Source organism: Oenanthe melanoleuca, chromosome 1A (genome assembly GCF_029582105.1).
Source record: "Oenanthe melanoleuca isolate GR-GAL-2019-014 chromosome 1A, OMel1.0, whole genome shotgun sequence".
Lineage (NCBI taxonomy): Eukaryota > Metazoa > Chordata > Aves > Passeriformes > Muscicapidae > Oenanthe > Oenanthe melanoleuca.
In genome coordinates this window covers 5516002-5540544 of record NC_079334.1, presented here as the reverse complement: position 1 = coordinate 5540544, position 24543 = coordinate 5516002, and the positions used below count along the sequence as shown (strand labels likewise).

The 24543-nt window shown below is 41.0% G+C and overlaps 1 protein-coding gene and 2 long non-coding RNA genes across 3 annotated transcripts in view; all 3 read right to left on the bottom strand.

Moving 5' to 3' along the window:
• TRIM24 (tripartite motif containing 24) overlaps nucleotides 1-6163 on the bottom strand; it is a 53922-nt gene extending 47759 nt beyond the window's left edge. Inside the window, exon 1 of the mRNA XM_056510244.1 lies at nucleotides 5709-6163. Coding sequence (XP_056366219.1) covers nucleotides 5709-6096 — 388 coding nt within the window. The 5' untranslated portion in view covers nucleotides 6097-6163. The remainder of the gene's footprint in view (nucleotides 1-5708) is intronic.
• Nucleotides 6164-6410: 247 nt separating this feature from the next.
• LOC130262814 (uncharacterized) lies at nucleotides 6411-20476 on the bottom strand. The gene is made up of 3 exons (XR_008842155.1): nucleotides 16456-20476; nucleotides 8927-9117; nucleotides 6411-6732 (listed from the first exon to the last, which is right to left on the bottom strand). It is a non-coding gene; the product is annotated as an uncharacterized LOC130262814 (long non-coding RNA).
• Nucleotides 20477-21791: 1315 nt separating this feature from the next.
• LOC130261857 (uncharacterized) overlaps nucleotides 21792-24543 on the bottom strand; it is an 89689-nt gene continuing 86937 nt past the window's right edge. The window contains exons 8-10 of the long non-coding RNA XR_008842034.1: nucleotides 24013-24117; nucleotides 22649-22705; nucleotides 21792-21918 (exon numbers count right to left, since the gene is read on the bottom strand). This is a non-coding gene — a long non-coding RNA (uncharacterized LOC130261857). The remainder of the gene's footprint in view (nucleotides 21919-22648; nucleotides 22706-24012; nucleotides 24118-24543) is intronic.

Sequence of the window (24543 nt, the reverse complement as noted above, 5' to 3'; positions counted from 1 at the left end):
GGAATTCAGCAGACCAAGCTAAAAGCCTGCTGCATAACTGAGTAGTTCTTCAGAACATTTTTCCTAGGAATAAGCTAGCCCACAAAAACATTCTTCCACTTGCCTCTTCATGAACAGATGCATCACTATTTTCCCTTGCTCTTCAGACATGACATTTTCTTAAGAAATATCTCTATGATAAGCATTCAAACAACCCAATACACTTTCAGTTACACAAATGAGAATTTTTAATACTCTAGTATAAACTTGTTTTCCTTATGATCCTTTCATCTTATGATCTAGAATTCCTTTCCACTGATAAAAGTACTAACTGCTTACCAGAGACAGCATAAGCTGATTTTGTACTGAAACAGAGCTAGGGTGGCCTCTGAGGAGAGAAACCTTTGTCTGAAAAGAAGTTTCACACAATTATGCAGCTATTTTCATAACTTGTACAGCCTAATTTTTCTATGGCTTCTAATTGGAATGAGCTTGGCAACTGCAGTTGTTTCAGCATTCATCTGATATTCTTGATGGTTTCAGCTTTTCAATCTCCCACTTTCCATAGGTAAAAGAAGAACACAAATGCATCCAAACTACCTTAGAAATACTATTCTACATACATAGGACAATAAATATCTATTACATACTTACATTAATCATGTATCAGAGCAAGCATGATGCAAGTTTATTTCCACAACATGCACTTGCCTGCCTTAATAAAGGCTGCATAGGCATGCCTCCAGATTTTTATGGAATTCCTGGTAGAAGGGAAAGCAGTAACTTTTGGCAAATACGTCCCTACTTCAAATTGCACTTATACAATATCTTACTGTATATATCTTAAGAGTATACTTTTATCTAAAATAAGAGTATTAACTAGAAAAATAATGGGGGGAAAAAAACCAAAACAATCTCTATTCATTAATATTTATATTGATATTTTAAGCTTTTACTTGCTTTGTGACTTTTTTAACCAAGAGATTTGTCCCTTACAAGCTATTGAAACAATAACACTGTATTTCACCTGTAACAATTCCAAATGCATTTCACATAAGCAATCTCTGGGGCTCTGGGAATTTTCAATTCAAAGGAAGCACAAATCCAAAACAGAATGAAAACTAAACATATTCCTATAACATACACTATTTCCAAATATTAGCACTCCCAAATCTCCTTTATGTTGGAGGTTAAACAATTCACTTCCTGAGGCACAACAGCAGAAACAAGGTGATCCTTGTGAAAAGAATGCATAGATGGCAACCACACCTGTGAAAGTGTGAGTGTATAGCCACACAAATAAAACATGGGCTCTTTGTAATAGCAGAGATGGAGAAAATTCACTTTCAGCAAGTGGCAATATCAAGGATGAAATGGAAATAATAATTTGTTAGCAGCAAATTCAGAAAGAGAATCTCAAGTCTTCTCAGACTACCAAGATGTGGAAGAAAAATTGAATTTCACCATAAGAAAGATCAAATGACACTATTATATCCTTCAAACTAGGTAAAATAAGGATCTCAATCATTATCCAACTAAAGGAGGGAAGTAACAAAACAGACAAGTAACAAAATTTAAACTCATGTCAAAAGCTGTAGTTTCAAGGTCAAATGAAGTGATGAATCAGAAAGTCCAGATATAAAGACCAGGTGAGAAGCTGAAAGCATTTGAAGCTGTCTGTAAAAGGACCGACTGTTGGACATAATCAGAAAGCAGATGCCATCCACATATGTGAGATGTCAAGGGTAAGGTCTTCACTGCATCATTAGAGAACTTCAAACTCTACTGCCAAGCAAATGTTTCTGGGAAGTAACAACCTGAAACATGAACACCTCTGAATCCTTATTTAGTAACTTTGAATTATTTATTCCTTAATTAACAGCATATATTGAACATATCTAAAATGTTAGTCCAGACATTCCCCAAGAATTTACATCATGGAATTGTCCAAACATTATATGCTTCTAACAGATTCATATAAATTTGTTTGCTAGCAGGTTTGCTACAGAGGACCAGAAAAAGCAGTTACAGAAAAAAAAAAATAAAAGTTTTCCCCTACTGTTTTGGCATTGACACTAGCAAGATTTTGTGATGATACCTATATAAAACTTTGCTATGCAAGTCCATTCACAAGTACTTCCCTGCAGCAGTTCCAAGTCTATTTCATGTACAGATCTATGACAAAGAACAAACAAGGCTACTTGCAACTTTAAAAGTTTTGAGAAGGAATAGAATTGCCATCTCTAACTTTACAGCTTTCACATTTGAAAATTCCAGAAGAGTACTGTGAGGATCTGCACATTACAAATACTACCCTTTAAGTACAGGCTACTACTCACTTACTGAAGTGCAGCCCAGACAAAACTGGGGCAAATGGCAGACTCCTAGTAACAGCCTTTTTTGTGTGTGCTCCAGTTGTAACTCACACAACTGGACAGTAAAGAATGGCCATTTGAGAAACAAGAAGAAAACCCACATGAACTTAGCCAAATAGTTAATAGAGGTAGGTGGCTGTAGGTACTTGCTCACAAGTGAGTGCCACATTCACAGAGCTGTTCTTGCAGCACTCCCTGCAGATCATAATTTTCTGTCTAACAACCCATTTTTTGGCAATGCAACATCAAAAATATCACCTATAGCAAATAAGCTACCACTGGACATTCAGAAAGCAGTGAACTCTCCAGTGCTAATACCACTGGTGTCTGATAATACACTGATGCTTCTTCAACACCTCAACTTCAGGAATGGTAGAGAAATCAGAGACTCCAGGTTTTCTTCTCTATATAAGTTATTCTACTTCAAAACTGAATGCATGTGGCAGTATACAATATATCCATGCCAATTGGCCTCTCCACCAGCTTCCCTTTGCAAGGGAAATACTAGTTAACATTTATCACATTAAACTCCTGTGCTTGTCTTGTCACTTGTCTGCTGCTATTCATGTTGAATCTTGTATTCAAGTGAGCAACTCCAGAATTCTTAATTCACTTCAAGCTTGAAGTCTTTCACAGCTCCTTAATTAGTTGTTAGAATCTTCAGAGAAAGAGAGCCAACAAATAAACTCCTCTGTATGTTGAAATTTGAAGGCACACTTTTTTCTAGTAAAGTGAACAAATGTTTCTTCTTGGAAACAGTTTAATGAAGACAAAAAGTGTCTTCAGATTATTCTTGAAACTCAACCTCTTCAGCTACCTGCTTCTCAGCTAATTTCAGTACTCATTCAACACACAAGGCTGGTTTGGTGAAACACTTTTCAAATCATATCCTCTCTTTTGTTCAAGGTAGATTGTAGAATGGAGTCTTTCTTCAGGTTTCTTTTTGTGAAACTCGAGGCTCAGCACAGGCACATAAGCAGCCTGTCTGCTTATCTCTCAGGACATTTCCATAGTTTGCAGTTCTATTGTGTTCCTTACTTAGGACATTCCTTCCAACAAAACAGCTTCCTTGATGTTTAATTCTTCAGTTTAGTCACAGTACTTTCGTAATTTTCATCATAAGAGTCATCTGTTATCCAGCTTTCTAAGACTATACTCTTCAGTTTACTTCTTCATGTCATTCCTCATAAGCATTTTGCACAATGTGTTACCAGAAGAGGTGACAGTTTTGCACCATTTTGGTCCTTCCTACCATCTTGTGAGAATTTAACAACTCCTCCAGCTGTAACAAATTACTTCTATATAATCAGTTTGAAACAGTAACAGGTGGGTTTTTCCCAATCCTAACTTCAAATTCACAGGTTTTTTTTTTGTACCAGCTGGAAAAGAGAAGGTAGGCAATCCACTTCACCAAGTTTGGCCATTGCAAGCTGTCATTTTAACCAGGGCAAACACATGACAAATAAAGATATTAAAAATGTCTCAAAGTGAGAGTAAGTTTCTTCTTCCCACTGGACAAGCAGCTCTAGTATGGAAGCATGAAAGTAGCTTGGAAGAAAAGTCAACAGAGTAAAAATAATTGTCACCAAAAATACAACATGCCTGAATCTCTAGAATGAGGGAGAGTATGTCCTGTGAAAGTCACTTATACAGAACAAATTCACAGTCAAAAGGAGGGATCAGAGCTACAAGTTTACTGTTGCTGTGATTCATTATCAAGCAGATGCTTGAACAGCACTAATCTTTTAATTCTTACAATGCATCTCATTTCTCATTCAGCTACAGATCCCTATTTCTGCTATATTTATATAGAACATCTGGGAATGGACCTGTGTTGTTTATGACCTCGAATCTCAGAAAACAATGATGATGCTGCCTCTGACACTACCTTACAAACTCCTGAGCTTGTATCTAAGCCCTCTTTCCTATTCCCAAATAAATACCTCATCTTGAAATATCTCATCATACTCCAGAGTCTGTGTTTTTCTGTTTCTCTCAGAATTTCCCATTTCTACTCACAGACTTATAAGCAATTACATGTCCTGAATCAACCAAGCTCAAGTATATAGGCTTTGGGTCTCACAGATATTCCCATCCTATAACTTTTGATTAGGCAGTCTGACTATGACATACTTTGCATGCTAAAATTAAAGACTGACTGAATATATTAGCACAGACATTCACATAGATGAATACATATCCTGTTAACATATTTGGGAGTTTCTCAGACATTCTGAAGCAAGTCTCTAACTGTTCTAAATATTTCTTTCTCTGAAGAGGATGTTTCCTTTACAAATTGTTGCAAACACATTACGTATTCAAGTGGTAATCTTTGGTCAGAACGCTGAAATTTTCCTAAGGACATAAGAATGGTCAACCTAGAGCTACTACTTTTCACTTGAGCCCTCACTACACATTCCAACAATACCTATGGATTAGCTCAATTTCCATCATGCTTCCTCTTTCCTACACAAGTTTTCCCAAAACCATGCCCAGCTTCCACTACAGGATGCTTGTTCGCACTTTTTTCTAAGACGAAACTGCCTTGAACAAAACTAAGTGAGCCATTAGACCTAGCCTAAAAGGGCTGGGGCGGGAGGGGGAGGGGGGGTGGGAATAGTAAAGTAGTTTCAAACTGGAGGAGTTGATTCCACATCGATAGGTACTTTTCGAACACATTGTCACAGGCTCCTGTGTCAGTACAGGAACTGAACAAAACTTCCTGACGGCATTCTCCCTGGGGTGCGGTAATTAGGGATAAGTGGTGCATGAATGCATGAGCAGAGCCATCGCTGCCCATCGCGCGGACAAGCGTTGCCATCATCGCCCGGCCCCGCTCCGCCGCTGACACCTGCGGGACTCCCCTCCGGCCGCGCTCCGCACTCCCAACATCACTCCAAACACAAACGCTGCTCTCTCGCTACGTTCTGTGCCTTGTTATCAGGCGCGTTCAGGTTTCCGCCGGCCGGGGGCCAATTCCTGCCGGCTCTCCCGTCAAGGGCTGCCCGGCCCCGCGGCCCGCAGCGGGAGGCCGGCTCTCACCGCCCCTCTCCATCCGCACAGAGAGGTCCTGGGAAACCACAAGAGTTCTGCCTTCCCTCGGAGGTGGGAAATTTAAAAAATAACCATTAAAACAAACCAAGCCAAAGCACAACGCCGCCGCCAGCCTCGGCGCTGGCGAGCAGCGCCCGTCCCGACAGCTCCGTGCCCCGGCAGCTCCGCGGCCGGGCACCCGCACCCCGCCCACGGCACCCGGTCCTGACAGCTCCCGGGCCCCAAACGCGACCCGCGGGGCTGCGGGTGAGGGCAGCACGCCCAGGCAGGGCAGGGGGGTACGGCACAAGGGACACTTACTGGGCGTGCAGTGCAGGGGTGAGGCTTGCGAAGAGACGGGCGAGGAGGGAGGCGCCGCCGGCGGCGGCTCCTTGAGGGCGGCGGCGGCCGCGGAGCTCAGGACGGGGGGCAGCATGAGGTACCGGTCGGGCTGCGGCAGGCAGCGCTGGCACACCGAGTGCAGGCAGGGCAGCAGCTTGGGCCGCCGGCTCTGGATGGGCTGCCCGCACACGCCGCAAGTGTCCAACAGGTTGAGCGGGGCCGCGTCCCCGCCGCGCTCCGCCGGGCCCTGCCGGCTCTCGGCCTCGTTCTCCCCGCTCAGCGCCGCCGCCGCTACTCCCGGCCGGTCCGCCGGGCACGGCCCCCCCGCCGCCGCCGGCGCTGCTAACGCCGCTGCCGCCTCTTCCATTGTCCTGCGCCGGCCGCCGCCGGAGAGCCGAAGGGAGGCGGGGCGGCCCCGCCGCTTCCCGCCCGCGCCGCCGCCGCCGCCCGGCCCCCGCCCCGCGGGTGTTTGTGCGCCCGCCCCGGCAGCGGCCGCCCCGCCGAGCAGCGCCGCCAACGGCCGGGCCCGCCCCGCCGGGACCGGGGACCGCCCCGCCCGCCGGACCGCGCCCCCGCCCCGCTACGTGCGGCCAGCGCTGCCCCGCCCGCCCCCGGGAACCGGCCCAGCCCCGCACCGCGGACCGCGTTCGCTCGGCTGGGAGTACCTGCGCCTGTCCAGAACGGGGAGTTCTCCTTTTGAATATGACGGAAAACTTCTTTGCTGTCTGGGTGACCATGCTGTGGAACAGGCTGCCCAGAGAGGGTGTGGAATCTCCCTCGCTAGAGATGCTCAAGAACCGCCTGTGTGCTATAGAATGACCACGCTTGAGAAGGGAGGTCGGGCCAGATGACTCTGTGTTCACTTCCATTCTGTGGAAGTCTTTGTCCCTTGGACAGGGCGTTAAAAGAGGTCACCTTTCTCTCTGCCCCATGTGCAGTTGAGAGTCTGTAGGTTTTGGCCTGTCATCACAGCAATACCACCACATGCAGCCACGTTACCTGACTGAAGATAATTGGTACAATTAAAAAGATAAAACAGAAAAGAACAATTCTTGTTTAGACACAACATCTTATTGAATCAAAGGCCATAAGTATAGTGCTGGTGAGATATTGGAACAGGTGCCCAGAGAATTGTGGATACCCCAACCCTGGAAGTGTTCAAGGCAATGTTAGACTGATACTGAAATCAGGTAGACAATAAACTTTCTAACACAATTTTGAGTACCAGACAATAGGCATTCTGTATTACAATGCTGGACACATCAGAAGGACAGCTCTGTTAATCTGGTGTATGGCCAGAAGGTACAATAAGGTATTTATCCCATCATGATCATACATATTGATTACAGTGTACTTCTGGCTAATACATAAACATCACTTTTCATAAAACTAATTTGCATGCAGCTGCCTCCTACTGGAAGTCCTTTAATGTTCCTATAGGGTTGTCTGAAGGGGCCTTTGGTGGTTGTACTCATCGAGCCCTCAATGTTCAAGTTTCCTTGAACTTCTCTTAGGACATGAGCTGTTGCCTGCTTTTACTTAAGTTTTCCCAAAAAGCCAATATATTCCTCATTATCTCTTTTATCTACTGGATCCAGCTACATTTATCATCCTGTGTGCACACTTTCACATTCTTTTATCTTTTGTTGATAGCTGGTCTTTAAGCTCTATCTAGCATCTTTAGGGGAACTGAAAATTTCTATTCTCTGTGTTATTTATCTGGACAGGGCTTGGAGCAACCTGATGTAGTGGAAGGTGACCTGCCCATGGTAGGGTGGGGTGGAAGCAGATAATAGTTAAGATTTCTTCCAACCCAAACTGTTCTATGATTATGTGATGTGTGCATGCAGACACAAAGCATTACTTATGCATTGGTTGCTGATCAACCATAAACTCATCCAAGCTCCTCAGAATATTCCAGATGTCTGTGCTTAAATTCTCAGAGAAGCTAGGATATTTCCCACTTCCTTGCAATTTCATCAAGACCCTAACATCAGTCCCATAATAAATAGGATCATAAAAAAGCCGTACATGACAAAAGACTAACTTCTTCAGCACAAGGAACAACTGTATATAGGAGCATTGTCATGATTCAGCATGTCTCACATGCATAATTTATCATGGTAGCAGGAGAACAATACTACAGGTTGTTTTGGGGAGAAGGAACGGATTTGGCTTGACAATGAGGAATTGTTAAGAGGGAAATGTCATTCTCTGATTCAGAATATCAATGGTGGGGACAAGCCACACATTCTCAATCGTTGACCTGCCAACACATAAGGAAAAAATGTCTCCAGAAGCAATCTCCTGAAATAAAGCTTCTGCCTCCCTCTCCAGCTGCCTCTGTCCCTTCACTCAGAGTCACCAAGTGGTAGGAGAGAGCCCTGAAGTCCTCTTTCCACCCCAGATCTGGCTGTCCAATGCCCTATGATGAAGTGCTAACAATCCATCGTGACAGGAGCTATCAGACTGAGAGCATGGGATCTGGAATTCACGTTAAGGAGGATGGGACAGGTTCTGCAAAGTGAAAATCACCAAAAACGCCATTAGAAGGGGTCTGTTGAGGAACAGGCAATAGCTGAAGTACGGTTGATCAGTGTTGAGAGCAAGCATGATCAGAAACTCAGTAAATAATACATTTGTGAGGCGTAATAGCAAGTCATAAGATCATCAAACTAGGTAGTTTCTGTAACTAGTATGAACTATTTCTCCAACAGATGTCAACAAAGGAAAACAGCAATACTGTGTAATGGTACAAAGATCACCCTGTGAAGAAACTGAGTAGAGGCTTTGTTGCAAATGATGATCCCCATGAGGCAGTGTCCCAAAGATTAGTAAAATAATAGGATTATGTTTCCTGCAAAGTTTGTTTGCTTGGGATGTTTGCAAAGCTCGCTCAAACTGAGTAGTTGCATGGCATCTGAACAGCATCTGATTTAAAATGAAAGCTTGAACTTGCATAATTTGAATTTGAATGTAGAGCCTTCCTGTTAGTGGGCCTGTAGTTAGCATCATATTAGGAGTACTTGGGACAGGAATAAAAAGGGCACGGAGGAACAGAAAAAAACACCCTGGGATAACCAACCAGTGCAGTACATGTAGACAAGAGCGTGAGGGAAGAAACTTTTAAATGTAACCACATTGTTTAGACAAAATGTGACAATGAGCAGTGAAAGAAGTGGCATATCTACACTGACCTGGGTGCACAGCTTTTGGCCACAGCTACACCACACCTGGTTGTCAGGGAACACGGCAGAGCTGGCTTGGGGCTGCTGGAGAAGGTCATGCAGATAAACCAGCCACAGGGCAATATGTGCTGAACTCGCGGATGGTTTTGTCTAGTTTCTGATGGAAGACGACTTGTTGGGCTCTCATCTTCAGTGTTTCACTGGAATGAGTCAAACAAATGAAGTAAGAATGATGATGGTGACAAGCTGATAGCTGGAAATCAAGATGACTAGCTACAGGAAACATCCAGAAGCTGAGGCTGCTTCTCTCTTCCCTTCCTATGCTGTTCATTACTCCTGTTTACAGTTTGGTTTACTACCTCCTTTACTTCTGGACATCTCATTTAAAGCAGATTCCAGAAGCATTTTGTCTTCTGTTCAGATACAGACTTTGTGGCTGCATCTAGATCTTTGTCATTTGTAATCTACATTCCTGTGATATACTGCACAAAAAGTTATCATTCAGAAAGTTCAGCTGCAGAAAGAAATGGCTGCCAGCTGCACTGAAGAACCTCAATGGACATCTCATAACTAGAGATTCCTTGCACTTAGAATTTACTTGCTGGCTCTAATTTCCTCCTTTTATTCCTTTCAGTTTGTCTCTTTCCTGTATTTCTAGATTTTCTAGCAGTCACTTGGCCTTGCAAATGCAACAGATGCAAATCTTCCCAGATTACCTCTAAAGGCCAGCATGTGCATTTCCTCCTCTTAAAACAGCTATGTGACACTAAACAGTCTCTTTCCAAAGTTTTTTTTTTACAGACCAAAATAAAGCCATGGGGCTTTGCAGTGTGCCAGCCCATTTAACCTTTATGTGGCAACAGTGAAGGAAGTTGGGAGAAGACTCAGTGCTCCATCTGTATCATTAAAAAATGCTTTTGACACCGTAGTCATCCAAAATATAGATGACATCTGTCAGCTTTTTGGCCAGACTCTATTACAGCAACACAAAGTAGTCACTGGGAGGATGTGTCCCAGAATATACAGCCTTTACTGGTCTGTGTCCTTTTGAGAAATGGGCATCTTAGTAAGTGGTTGGTTTTAGAAATCTGTAAAATATAAAATATGTTCACTGGAAGCAAGAAGAATACATTAGGAATTCATGGTTAGGGAAATGTAATATATTAACCTTTCCAGCAACAGTGAAACAGGAGAACTTTACATACTAAGACATCTGGAACAAGCAATGAATGAGCATAGTGCCTCCCAAGCTCTGAAGGCTGAACTAGGAATTGATCTAGAATATAGCTTCAATCTGTAGGCTGCCTTTTGGAACCCCACAATCAAGAACCCATCAAACTATAGTAATCTACTTGTTCTTTCAGTAAAGAGAGTGAGAAAAACCCAGTTCAGGTCATTTTCTTAGGGATTTTAAACTTCCTGTTTTCTATACTTCACATAAGTATATGCCTAACATACACAGAGACACACATAAAAATTTTCTTCCAGATTGGAAACCTTTTTTGTGTCCTATTATATATGCTCTTTACCCAAGTAAAATATTTCTCCAGCGCCTGGCAAATAGCAACTGACACTTTGACAATTGAGAAGAGATTTGCTTGATCAGTTTTAGCTGGAAGCTCAATCCAGATAAGACTGGGTCCAGCACTCTGGAGTGGGCCAGCTGCCATCTAATGTTTCCAGTTCTCCACACAACATGCCTTCACTGTAAACTAAAGAATAATATCACCTCTGCACAGTTTCCTATTGGTTTCATGGTCAAAGAAGGCACTCTGCTTTTGTAAATTAAGCCTGGGTTCACCCTGTTAGATTAGATTTCAGGGAAAAAGAGCTTGCCTAAGGTGAGAGACAATATGGCAGTTCTGAACACCCAGGATTAGGTAAAAACTGATGGAAATGACTGTGGTATTCACAACCCCTTTTTCTTTCAAAGCTATTTTTTAGTGTTCACTTTCATCAAAAATTCCACAAACACACAGAAACAGCTGAGATACCCACAAACATATCCCAGTTAATATCTCCTAACATTGCTCTATCCACTTGTTTTATCAGACACCCAGAGGTCCCATCTCTAATTCCCAATGGACCTTTGGAACCCTATAGGGTTGAGTAGGATGCTAGGCCTGCCCATGTACAGATGCTGTGGTTCAAAATTTGTCTTCCCCTTTCAAGTCCCTGTGCTCCCTGGCTGTGCATCATCAATGGAAGTGGGTCATCCCAGGGTAATGAGCACAGATCAACCCTGACAATTTAAGGATGCAACTGCAAGCTAATCTCTGATGAGTTAAACCCAGATATTCAATGAGATAATCAGGCCAACAGACCATATTCCTAAATTATCACAGGCCAGCTCCAAATCTGTCACATCCAGTTTCTTTTCTGACACATAAAAGGCCAGGAATATCTTTCTGCAGCAGCACAAGTAACCTCATTGGGTATTAGACTCATTTCAAGGAACTTGGGAATTGCCCAGTGGGGGCCACAGCTCCTGTGGATGAATCTCAGTAATTATAAAGCAGGGGGTATAGTTGTATCGCCTGTGGGTTTGAAATTCAGTAATAATTGATAGCTTTGCTCCCTGCCTGCCTAAGCACTTCCCTTGCCCTGTCTCCATGATCCTTGTGGGTCCCTCCCAACTCAGCATATTCTGTGATTCCTTATTCTCATGAGGGTTTCCTACTCAGGTTGGCGTTGTTGCTAGAACAAAAAGAAGCAGTGCCAACTCCTGGCAATATATGAACAAACCAGCATTTCCTCAAGTCACCTGGCTCTGCTGGGAGACTGTAATCCACCAGGATGAGATTCTGCCCTGACTTCATTCCTGAAAAGGGACTTCCTAGTCTTCTTTTTGAGGGAGGGTGGAGGAGGAAAATGTTGCTTTAACAGTCAGGTTGTAGGTACATGGACATGGAAAAGAAGCCCTGCATATCTTTTTACTTCCCTAACATGAGTCTTCAGCTGCCAGGGGAATCAAAGATTCACTAAAAAAAAAGGATCCCAGGTTTCAAAATGTGTTTCATTCAGATGGGAAAGAGTTTCCCCAAATTTAAAATACTTTAAAAAAATACTGCCATATATTCTGTATTTGATTAAAAACTATGCTTTCAATAATTATGTTTTATCTGGATTTTGATATTTCATTTATTACTGTGTTAAATAAATTATATACTGCCACATGAAGTATTTGGAAGTTTTTTCCTCCAAAACATCTAGAAGATACTTACAAAATTACTAAAACTTTTACTTCAAATTCACAGTTTGCCGAGGTATTGAAAAACAAAGAAAACAAATCCCCAAACCTCTTCAGACTGCAAAGAAAGATGGTTATTACCTCATTACTGGTATTCTTACTGTCACCTCCCTTGCTGACCCCACCTGTTTTTCAATAACACCTTCACAGGCTGTGCCATTTTTTACCCATAGAACTTTAACTGAATATCCAGAGTAAGGTACATTTTGTTCTCTTAGTCTTATTGAGCATCAGAGGTTTGTTTTCCCTCTTGTTGACAGCAGATCACATTAAATTACTAAAAACAGCCCAGGACCAAAAATATATTAATTTTCACTTCTGTTCTGAAAAGTAACCATATAATGGAGTTGTGAAATCACGTATTTCTTTTCCTAGTGATTTTAAGGTCAAATATCCTCAGTTTAAAGGTAAAGGGTATTTTTAAAATTTGTTAAGCTATTGCAACTTGCAATTTAAAGGTCATAATATTCCTTCCAAGCAGTACTCCTAACAAACCTTATTTTTGATGAGAAAATTCCTTTCTTTCAACTAAGGCTACCAGGGGCACCTATATGAATCACATTAAGGAATCTGTTGAGAGGAATAGGGTCTCTCTGACTTAATTTTAAATATTGTGTATATTCAGAAATGCCCTACTTTGCACACAGGCATTACATCCATGTGAGGGATTTGCATCAGTGTGACTAAATTGATTTTGCTGCATCATTGCACATTTGCCTAATGTCAACAAGGCCTTTACTGTTGCCTATGCTGAACTAACAAGAATAGAAAAGTAGCACCAGAAACTTTCTTTAAGGTTGTTTGGAGATAGGATTCTCACTATACCTGCAGGGAAAATAGGAAAGGTTGGTTTGCTTTCACGTGTTGCTGGTTTTAGACAGTTTTCAAAGAGGCAAAGTTTGTTAGAAAATTTGGAGTCTATCAATTTAAGTCAGAGGAATATGCTACAAATTTCCTAGCAGAAAGATAAAACTAATCTTATCTTGAGCACTAAAATTTTTATTTGCTGTGGTAGCTAGCTAGTAAACAAAATGTTGAGCTCTTCAAAAGCCTCTGAGTATTTTGAGTTTCTCTCTCATTGTGTCCCAAGTGTTGTCCCCACAACTAAACCAATCCACATTGGACAACAGGCACCAGGACCAGCTGGAGCCGAACCAACTCTTCTGTTTCATTACACAACTCCTCTGAACAGCCCTGAATAGAGGGTGGGACAACAAAATAGAGGATAAACAAGTCACAATCCTGGTTGAAAACCACAGTTGGATAGACATAGTACTGTGTTCTTAGAATAACACCTTCTGAACCATGCAACCATCTGTCTCAAGACAGCTGCACAGAAATTTTAAGAGCTGGCCTCTCAGCTGTGAAAGTCTTCTTTGCCATAGGAAACATGGCAGTATGACTCATTTCAGCCCCAAGACATAAAGGATGAGATATCCCAAGCTTCTCTCCAATTTGTTCATTCTGCCATCACTATTTTTGGTATTAATTCTTAGGGGATTACATAATAATGGAACTATTTATGGTATTAATTCTTAGGGTATTATGAAATTAAAAGGAGTAGATTATATATATATATATAGGAACTTTGGATAGACAATATCTAAACCCCACGTATTTTGCTCTCAGTTACCTCAAGACCTTTATGGATCTAGACAAATGCTGAACATCCAAGAGCATTTCCTTTTTAAAAATCTTTTGGTTTGGATAATATCTGAGGGAGATAAATAAGGTTCACTTTGCCTTTGCTTTTCCACGTGCAATTTCCAGCTGTACAGAAATTAATTCCTGATCTGAAATTGAAGGTGTTAAGACTGATGCCAGCTTTTATATCTGTTGACTCATTTTATTTAAAAATGCCAATAATAATAGAGTGTCAAAATGAGGCTTCAACTATGAGCCTTCAGGTTAGGAGGGATAAATAGCCATATATCAGGCATATTTTAGTTAGATTTCCTATAAAACCATGAATGTGCCAATAGATCTCTTAGAAATATTTCTCCCAAACACTGTCATATTCTGCCCCTCTTAGATGACAACCTTAGTACATATTTTTGTTTGGAGCAGTCAGCACTGTGTACAATACTCTGACAAAACCTGTTCCTTCACTCATGTGTATTTCCATCCTAAATCAAACGTGAGGAAAGCAAGCAGAGTTTTACCTTAAATTGGAGAGCTTTGCCAAAGGAAGAGATGTATTACAGTCATAGGAACCTGACCTCCAGATCTGTGGAGCTGCATATTTATGTTTTTCCAGCGCTTGAATAGATTTTAAAATAAGCCAGTCTGTAAATACAAGGGAGAATCTAACTGCAGTGTTATGGAGTTGTGCAATGCAGCACTCCAGAATTGTTTTCTTCATAAATCTATAGAACTGTGGGCAATATGTAAGTAAATAACTGCCTAATTTATTTCTTGTTCTTCTATTCAAACAAGTCATATCCCAAAGGAACATTTTAGTAGTATGTCTAGAGTATAATGAATTTTAATATATTTTTGAGGGTATCATTTGACATTTCAGGATATGGGATCAAGGATTATGGTTCATGCATCAGATACATACTCTGGACTTAAACACAAGTGGATTGAGTTTATAGATACGCACACACATATATATAAAACATACATATCTATATTTTATATATATACACATGTATCAATCACTTACTTCCCTGGGGAAAACAGTCTATAGCTCTGTTTGCATTTGCACAGAAATTGCATTTTCCTGTCCTGTGGGCCTGTTGTGAGGGACCTCAAGCACTGAGATATCTCACATACTGTTGTAATTGGAAATCATTTTAAATGTGCAGCAGGCAGATATCCTAAATGTTAAAATGAAGTTGGAACTTGGAAGTAATTTCTAATTTGCCATTATCATCATCTAGTAAAAGATTAAAATAAGGAGAATATTGCAATTTTTTTTCCTGGTCTCAAGTAATAACTGGGTGTATTTTTGCCCTGGGAGACAGCTCACAGCTAATGACATAATTTTCATTTCAGATATTGACCAAAGCAAAATTTTCCCAAGTTATTACTCCTACAGAGATTATACTGCATTATGAAGAACATAGCAAGGATGCTTAAAATTCAGATTCTCAGAAAATATGGTTTTCACCAAAGTAGCTAGAACTAGACCAAGTTGAAATTCCTGACAGTTTGTCACAGTGTTCCTACCCACAGTTTCAGAGTTACTGAAACCTTAGTTCACCTTTACAAAATACATAATTTTATTTCTTAGTTTCTGCTTGATTAATCACAGGTGAGTGACAAACTGAGAAGAATTAATGTAAAACCAGATCTGAATAGCAGCTGCATCAAGCAATGAACATGACAACTCTTTTTCCCTAGAAAAAAATTGAACAGCCAAAAAAGGAGTGGCCAAAGAAATGAACATGATCCTAATGCCCCCCACCATTTCCTGATAAAGGTGGTAGCTATGGTAAAACTACATAACAGCATAATCAGTTGCCCATTGATTTGTCAAGGATAAGATGGAAGTTGCTTTAAATTATTTATAGTTATCCAAGAGACCAGTACAGAATTTTTTCCATTCTGTAGTTTTCTACCGTTTTGCCCTGATAGGAATGCTAAATAGCTCAAGTTAATGATTCCCACTCTTGCCACTGGAATGATGCCAGTCCAATACCTTTCACAGTTTCAGGTGCATTAGTTAATCTGTTCCTTTCATTTTCCTGCCTCATTTTTTTTATGTACATTATTTTGTATTACAGATGAAAATAGCAATTATCTATTATCATTGTCAGTATCTATTTCCAGTGTCTGCAGAGAGTAGGAGCCCCCACTTCTCATATTTTTTCCCTGAGTGCATTACTGTTAATATTTCATTCCAGTCTTTCCATTCCTTTACTCACATTTTGCCACACTTCACTGCTTTCTTCCCAATGTTGCTGCATTCTTTGCAGCCTCTAAGATTTCCTCCCAGTGTTGTGCTAGCTCGGTGCTCACTGCTATGTAGCAATGACATCCCAGTAGCATTATAGGGCTGTGTCAGATCAGAGTCATGCAGGAGTCACATCAGATATACCAGACTCTTCTTACAAAGTTACCTGTGAGGTGCAGTAGCTGAGGCACAGAGTTATATAAAAAAAAATGCCTAAGGACTTTTAGAGGAAATATAAGGAGCTGAAGAAAACCAATGTTTCAAATAAAAGAGAAGGGTCTCTTCCATTTAACAAGGTAGTGGAAAAAATAAATTGTTTTAGTGATACTGCAAGCCACTGAAAATTGAGTGAGTCAGAAGCAACCAGCAAATACCTCTCATATGTACCTTGGTGAAAGCAGTATTTCAGTGTTTCCCTCTTCAGGCTGTGGTCCTGTGGCCATCACCAGCTGGGATGGAATGTATCCAGGCAGTGCAGGGAAATGAGGCAGGTGTGCAGCCATGCTTTGGGGTCCATGAGAGCTGTCTATTGGAACTGAAGAGTCCTGAGAACTTTCTGTGATCTGCTCAGCCCCACCATGGTGTGTGTAGGGTTAAAAGTCCTTCCCTCTTTGCTTGCACAGGGAGCATGGCTTTGTTCAAAGGGGAGAAGAGGAAAAGAAAATAATAGCCCAGGTAGAAACACTCCATCTGTTTGCCCAGACTAGGAGCCTGGAGATCAAAAAGGCTGCACATATTTCAAGTAGATTTCTCTGAAACAGGGAAAGAACTGCTTTATGGCTTACAGTAATAGGCTGCTTTTCATGGATTCAATGTTTAACACAAAATGGAGGAGGGAAGGAAAAAAAAAAAAAGAAGAAAATCCTTATCTGACCAACCTCTAATTATTTTCCAATGGACTTAGACATTTTAAGTGGAAAGAGATATCCCTGGCTAGCCTTCCATAGCCTGAACATGAAAATAAATATAACCTATAATGATTTGCTCCAGCACATCCTTTAAGAACTGTTTGCTCTGCTTTGTTTGATAATAAGTAGGTATAAATATTAAAAATGAACCAAAGACAAAATGAAAGCTGCACATGATGGCATAGCAAGAGGGAAGAAAAAACCATGTTGATTGAACAATATAAAATAAAAAGAGAATAGCTATTTCCATAATTTTCTTATTTGCAATCATATGGAGAAATCTTTCAAATACAGAAAATGCCTTGCCTTTTAAATTTTGTTCCAGAGCTTGTCATTACAGAACACTTTCTCAAGTAAAAATAAATTTGGAAAAAAACCAAAATTACTTCATTACTTCCACTCCAGAATTTTGCACAATAAAATGACAGCGGACTGCTACCCCCTTACATAAATATATAGGCTACACCAAGGGAAAAGAGTGTTGGTAAACACAGTAGTTAATACACAATCTATTGTTCTGATATTCACTGAGCATCCTATAGAAATTATATTTCTATACAACTCTCACCATTTCATTTTTCCATTCAGCCCTACGAGCACTAACTGGAATGTTAGGGCAGGAGTTGATTATGCAGCTTTGGCAGTGAATTGGTTTGTATCCAAACATAAAATGAGTTGTCTTGCAGAATGATAGAAAGGGATTTAACTTTGCTGAGTCAAATTTCAGTAGAGCAAACAGACCCAGAGGGTCAAATGAATTGAAGGTCCTGTGTCACTAACAAAACTGTATTGCTAAACAAGCTTTGGATAGGGTTTGATGTTTCAAATGCTTGTTTATTCCTGTGTCAATATGGATCACATAAAACCTTTGAAACCCTCTGTTAAAGATAGAAAAATATAAGGAGAAAAGAAGAATAAAAATATTTAGAATGCAGAAAAGTCGGGCTTTAATATTAAAACTCCAACTTGCATTCACTGTTTAAAGTCTGTGAGAAAAACACCATTGTTTAACAGGCTTAGATATAGCAAGAAAGACAAAGTATTGGGTTTTCTATTTCAGAAAAGAGAGTTTTTCAGTTCACTGAGATGGGCTGGAAATGCTGCTGGAGCTGTTGACAGAGCCCAGTCCTTCCCTGGAGAGGCAGGGCTGTATGGGAGAGGGACAAAGCCAGCTCAGGGGCTGCAGGGGAAGGGAACTCAGCCTCTCTCTCTGGTGCTGGCACTGAACAAATTCATTGCTAGAAAACTTCAGGACAGCATATTGTCTGTTGGTCACAGGGAAACATGGAAATTGCAGCAATGCCCTGCTGTCTCCAACACAGCTTTTTGGATGTTTATGAACAGCATCACAGCAGCTCTCCAAAGGACAGCTTCAGTATCTTAAGCAGATTTTTCTCAGAAATCGAAGGGAAACATATGTGGAAAATTAAAGAACTGGGGAGGAAAGAAAAAGTACAAACCAGACTGCTATGCTTCTGCTGCCTACCTATCTTTCTGCAGTTTGGGTCAAATTCAGCATCTTTGCAGCTCAAGATTTGGATCATCAGGGAGTCAGAGTAGCCCACCACTCATGATTTTGCTCATTAGTAAGATTTACTCTATCAATTTATCCACAGTGATGGTGACAAAAAAGTCAGGTCTTGGAGTGTGTCCTCCATACACACCAACCCCCTCTCCCATGCAGTCCTTGAATATGATCTGTCCTAAAATAAGAACACTAGTAGGAATTGCAGGAGGAGCTGTCTGGATGCTTGCATAATTAATGCATTCCAGAGGTGGGGGAGTGGTGATGGTTGTGATTGATCTTGGTACACGTGGGCCTGCAGAAGGGTACAAAATGCTCCTGGAGACTGGGCCAGCTGGGCAAAGTGACCTCCTGAGACTGCAGGGCAGCTCCCAGGTGGATCCAGCCCAGCATCAACCAGCACAAGGATGGGAACACTCAGCTTTGGACAGGTGAGTAACAGGTGGAGATAAAATCCTAAAGCAGCTCTATGGGTGCATTGCTGCTTTGCAATTGTGCTTCCTGCAAACCTGCACATTTGCAGCTGAACCTGTCCATGTTATAGCCCTTCAGACCTACTTAAATTATACAATGCACTGACAATATTTACATACTGTGTTAGCAATAAATCTCAGCATAATCACTCACATAATCATTGTCATACTTCTCGTACCTGACTGAGAGTCTTCTCTCAGCTACTCTGCAAGAGTACCACTGAGTTTAGTATCACTTTTTTCAAATCTCTGCTGGACATTATTTCAGTGTAGTCCTTGAGGCATTTCACTGGGTCTTGTTTTCTTGAAGAAGCTGTCATTGTGTGTTTAATTTTCACTGATCTTTGCAAATTGTTTTATGTAACAGTCTGAGCTGTACACTGGTCACCTTGAACTACTTAGAGCATAGGCCTTGGCACAACAGGATCTAATTTTTCTTGTTTGCAAGGACATCCCTTATCTTCTCTAAGGAATAAAAGTCTGTATAGTGCTCACTAAAGATATTAGAATGCTTTTTATAAGATTAAATGCATTAATATTGCTGTCCCGTCTAAACAATGTGATATTGTATCATTCAGGACGTTTTACTTGACACACATTCTCAAGGGGAACCAGTGTAAAACAACTCAGAAATCTCTGACATGTCTGGCAGGCTTTTGGGGAAAATATGCTGTGGTTAAAAATTCTGATGTCTTCTGTGACAAAACCTACATCTTGCAAGTTTGGTGTAAGGACTTAAAAGCTGATAGAAGACAGCTTTTATGTCAGTGACAGGTATATGAAAAATCATGGTGCATATTTAATAAAGATGACTTTGATTTCAACAGAACACTTTCCTAAAAGGTCCTATTTGCTACAGATGGACATGAGCTGTAAGAGGTCTATCAACAAAAGAAAAGCAGGGGTCTGCCTTCCTTGAGTCCCAGCAACACCTATGTTAAAATCTAGAGTACAGAGGACAGAGTTGTTCAAATGCACTGTGAAGAATTTCTCAGACAGATATACTGGATACCAAACCTGTTCTAGATGAGAAATGGGATCATGAGAAGGGACTGGGAGTTAGGGCAGTCCAGCCAAGTAGGTTGGAAGCAAAGAGTGTCATATTGGGAAGCAAAGAGCTCATCAGGTTGGGAGATCATGAGCTGGGATCCACTGTGACTCCCTGCAGGAGAAGATGAGGTCTGGAATGAAGTGGGGAAAGAAAAAGGACAAGGATGGCACGAGACACAGTGGATTACCTTGCATCTGGAATATACATCTATCCAATTACTCGCCATTCCAGCCAACAAGAAAATCCTCAGTCCATGTTTGTCACCAGTGCCCATCAGCAATCCTCTTCTGGGAGTGCTTTACTCAGAGGATGACAACCCGTGACTGGTAGTGGCACTCCATTAACTCGAGTAGCAGAAATCTGTGCTGATGCTGCAGTTCTTCATCTGCTGAGGAGAACGAGGAACCAGGATAAAATTCATCTCTTTCCAGCTTGTTTTCTTTTTTTTGTTTTTCCCTGTTTAAGAAAAAAAATAAAGAATTTGTTAAAGAACATTACTGGGATTGATAAGTAAAGCAATTGAAATAGAAAAGAGAAGAATCAAATAAATTGTGTTTATTCTGCTTAATTAATTTTTCCTAATGTGATAGTAAGAGCTTATCTCCCCTGCTTATCCCATTTTGGTCTGATAAGTAATTAGCCCAGACTCACTTAGAGCAGAGAATATGCTAATACAACATAAATCTTTCTTCCAGTATGTGTTTTTTCATGTATTTCCCACACAGGCTTATTTTACCCTCTCTGTTAGTACAGTGGAAAAGCAAGAATGCAACTATGCAGTCACTCTGATTTATCTGTTTTGGACATTGTGCCTGCTGCCCTTGCATTTAATCTCAGTTGTTTCTAGGCTATGCAGTCTGGTCACAGACTCTTTTCACCTCTGCCTGAGATCTAGAATATTTTGGAAGTGACTTATGGAACAATAATGCCATGGCAATTTCCTCAAATATCTCCAAAATATAAAGGACCCTTTGCTCACTCAGAGGAATAGCTTATTGCTGCCTAAGAGGAAAATGGAAACCTAATCATATTTTTCAGAGGAAAACAGGGGCCTACATTTCTTGGCTTGCATTCCCTCTCTCTTTGAAACAAACCTCAGTGTTCCCACTTACATAAGCTATGGTTGAACCTGCCAGATCAGCCTAGAGAAATAAGGTCTCCTATCAAAAGTTATTGTTTTCAGAGATGAAATTAATCCAGTATTAATCCAAGAAAACTACTGGAATTGTTGAAAAGTCTTAGCTGTTCCCAGTGCTTGCAGCTGCTCCACCCAACCAATACCCTACACAAGGGCAGAGCTGCAGCTGGAGCCCAAAGGAGAAATCATTTCTTAGCAGATTACAACAAAAGATGGACATTGCCCATTGTTCTCTGTGGCTGGGGCTCCCGTGGCCATAGGAGCAGGGCACAGGAGGAGGTGAGGCAGGGCAGGGCAGGCAAGAATGCCTCTTGCTTAATTTTGTCCCCAGTTAGTGCTGGGAGCTTATCTCCACCTCTTGTCACTGCCTGGCCTGTTAAGGAATTAACCCAACCTCATTTACATCAGAGAAAATTCTAATACAGTCTAAGTATGTCTTTCAGTCTATAATTGAATGCTCTAATTATATAACAAATTTGAATGTCACAATGTAGATTTGCTTCATCACAGCTGTGTCCTGGGACCCATGACCTTCATCTTGATTCTCCCACTGCATAAAGCTGGGTTACTAAAGCACATGGTCTCACCTGGGAAACACCCTGTTGTATGATTACATGCAATGTGTCCTTATATTACTGATGAGCTGTGGTTTTTATCCTTGCTGCTGTCAGCCTTGCAAGCAGGAGGTGTTCCAAGCAGTGATATTTCAGTCAAGGTTTTGATTCCAGAAAATAAGCCTGTTCTTCAATGCACCCCTGTTCAGAAAAGTGTGTGAACACTTTGAAACTTCTCTTCAGTAGGTGCTTAAAAAGAAGGTACATATTTAAGAGTCCCTCCTGAATGAAGCTCTTTACTTCAACCACTATATACATATAAATACATATGGATCTTGATGGACAGACTCCTAACTTTTTTACACGTACACATACTCACAAACACATATCTGTATTTAGTTATTTAACTTGGAGAACAAGAACAAGCTAATTTTGGAAATGAGGTTAAGCCTCTGTGAAAGTAATGAAAAAATTCTCATTATGAAGACATGTAAGAAACACTGATGCTCCTTTATGGAGGCAGGTATCTAAAATAACAGCAGTCTGTGCTCAAAACACAGACAGGCTGCTGCTCAGGACATAGGGATATATTTAGTGCTAGAAGGTGGGAAAATTTCACCAGCTACCATTGAGGAATCTGGGCTGTGTGTGGGCTTGATATTATGAGAAATGTAGAAGAAAGCTGAGAACAGACTGTAGAGATTTACTTTTCTAAGAAGCAGAGATTTAGTGCTTTTTTGTTAAAACTTGGCTAAGAAAATGATTGAGAATTGTAGCAGGAAGAATATATCCAGAATGTATTCAATGTGCCCCCTTATTTCAACAAGGAATCACCTCAAAAAGCACACTCAGATCTAAGTTCAAAAGCAAAAACAACTTGGTAGATAGTGCAAATAAAAAGAGGACTACTTATTTTATAGATATTACTAACCTTACAGATCAACACCAGATTGCACACCAAATATTTATGGTTAAACAGCAGAACTGTCTGTAATACAACACAGTTTGATTAAAGATCTTTCATTCAGTCTAGGTCATGAAAATAAACCATCATTGCTAATGACACCAGTAGACTCTTTGAAGATTCAGGAAAGGCAAAGCCCCTTTAATTAGGGATCAAGTAATTTCCACTGGCATGACTACTTGAGTCCCACACCTGCCAACTCTCCTTGACATGGACTCTCTCCCAGTCCACCATGGCTGCAGCAATTTCACAGTGATGCCTGGGCAAGAAGTTTTCCCTGGCTCCTTGAAGTACTTGGCACAGTGCCTTCACCTGGACAGCAGCTACTCTTTGCATCTCTGGAGCAAGAGCATTATTTTCCTCTCCTTTGGCAAGGTTCACAACTATTACCTCCAGTGGCAGGCTAGCTAATGCAAGTTTTGCTTTGCAAAGCAAACAAAACACTCATGGAGAATATATTGGATTCTCTTTGCAGCCCTTGTGTTACTCTCCCTGTGGAAGGTAGCATCTTCCATTTCTTGCCATCATTCTTTGCTGTTTCTAGCACACATGGTTGGGATTGATCACCATCACTCCTGTCAGGTGGGTCTTCTTCACACACACTGGATCATCTTTGGGGGAATTCTCTGGGGTTACTATTCAGAGAACGCACAACAATTATATCCTGTGCTCCCTGCTGACTGTGGTGGAAGGAGAGGATTGGGGTAGGCAGTTCAGCTCTATGCTGAGACAGAGATCAACATTCAGACTTTTTTATAGGCATTTTCTTTTTCTCAAGTTTCTCTAGTTTTCCTAGCACCTTTGATGTCTCTGTTTTCCAGGATCTATTTTAGCATTGAAATTATATGTAAATAATAATTCTAAAAAATCTCTTTTTTTCATCTGAAACAGAATATCTTGAATTTCCATATGCTGAAATGAGTATGAGTGGTGGAAGACTCTCCTATTTTTACTGTCAGTTCTATCCTAATTAGTCAGAAGTGGGATATGGGCAGGACTGGCAAGCTCTGCTTTCCCAGAATTTGTGTTTTCTAGCATGACTTTGATGCTTGGTATTAAGCTTTCAGGGATGTTTGCTTTGATAACTGATTTTGAATCCTGTTTGGCTTGCTTCTTTTTCTAGGTTATGTATCTTCACAGGTTTTTTCAGGTCTATGGCTAAGTAAAGCAGTGCTACTAGCACAATTTATGCTTCCAAGATATGTGCAACCCACCCCAATGCTGCTGCTTTTGCTGCCTGCACAGTAGCTATGTATGATGATGCTAAACAGCCCCAGAAAGCAAGTGTAGCCTTGCTTCACACCAGTGTTCAAAGTGAACCAGTCTCTTACTTAGATGGACTCCCTGATGCAGCCATCACCCCTCTCTGCAAGGCTGGGATGATGGAGTAAGAGCTGAAGTTCCACAAGGCATTCCTGAGGCCCATGTCAAGCAACCTGAAAAAATAATCAATGAAGATGGTGATGAGCAAAGCATGTCATTGCACGTTCTTTGCATGGATATCTGGTTTTCTGGGCCGAGTCCAGAGGCTGCTCTCCTCCAATTCTGTGTCATCTTGCATGGTATTCCACTGCAAATGACCTCCCCTGTAACACAGGGCAGAGAGAAACTTTCCCAGTCTCACATTTTAATATTTTAACTCCATGTTTCATCTTGAAAAAATTTGGCAATTTTTTCCCAGGTTTTTTTCAACAACTTTTTAAATTTTACTTATGCAGTGGCATCATGGTCTCTCAGCATTTCTATTGCAACCAAAATGTTTTTCATTGTGTTTTTGCTGCTACCTACTGGACTGCAATTTGCTTTTTTGATGTAATAACCACACCAAGGCATTCTCTTTTAAAGTGATTCACATCATTTCA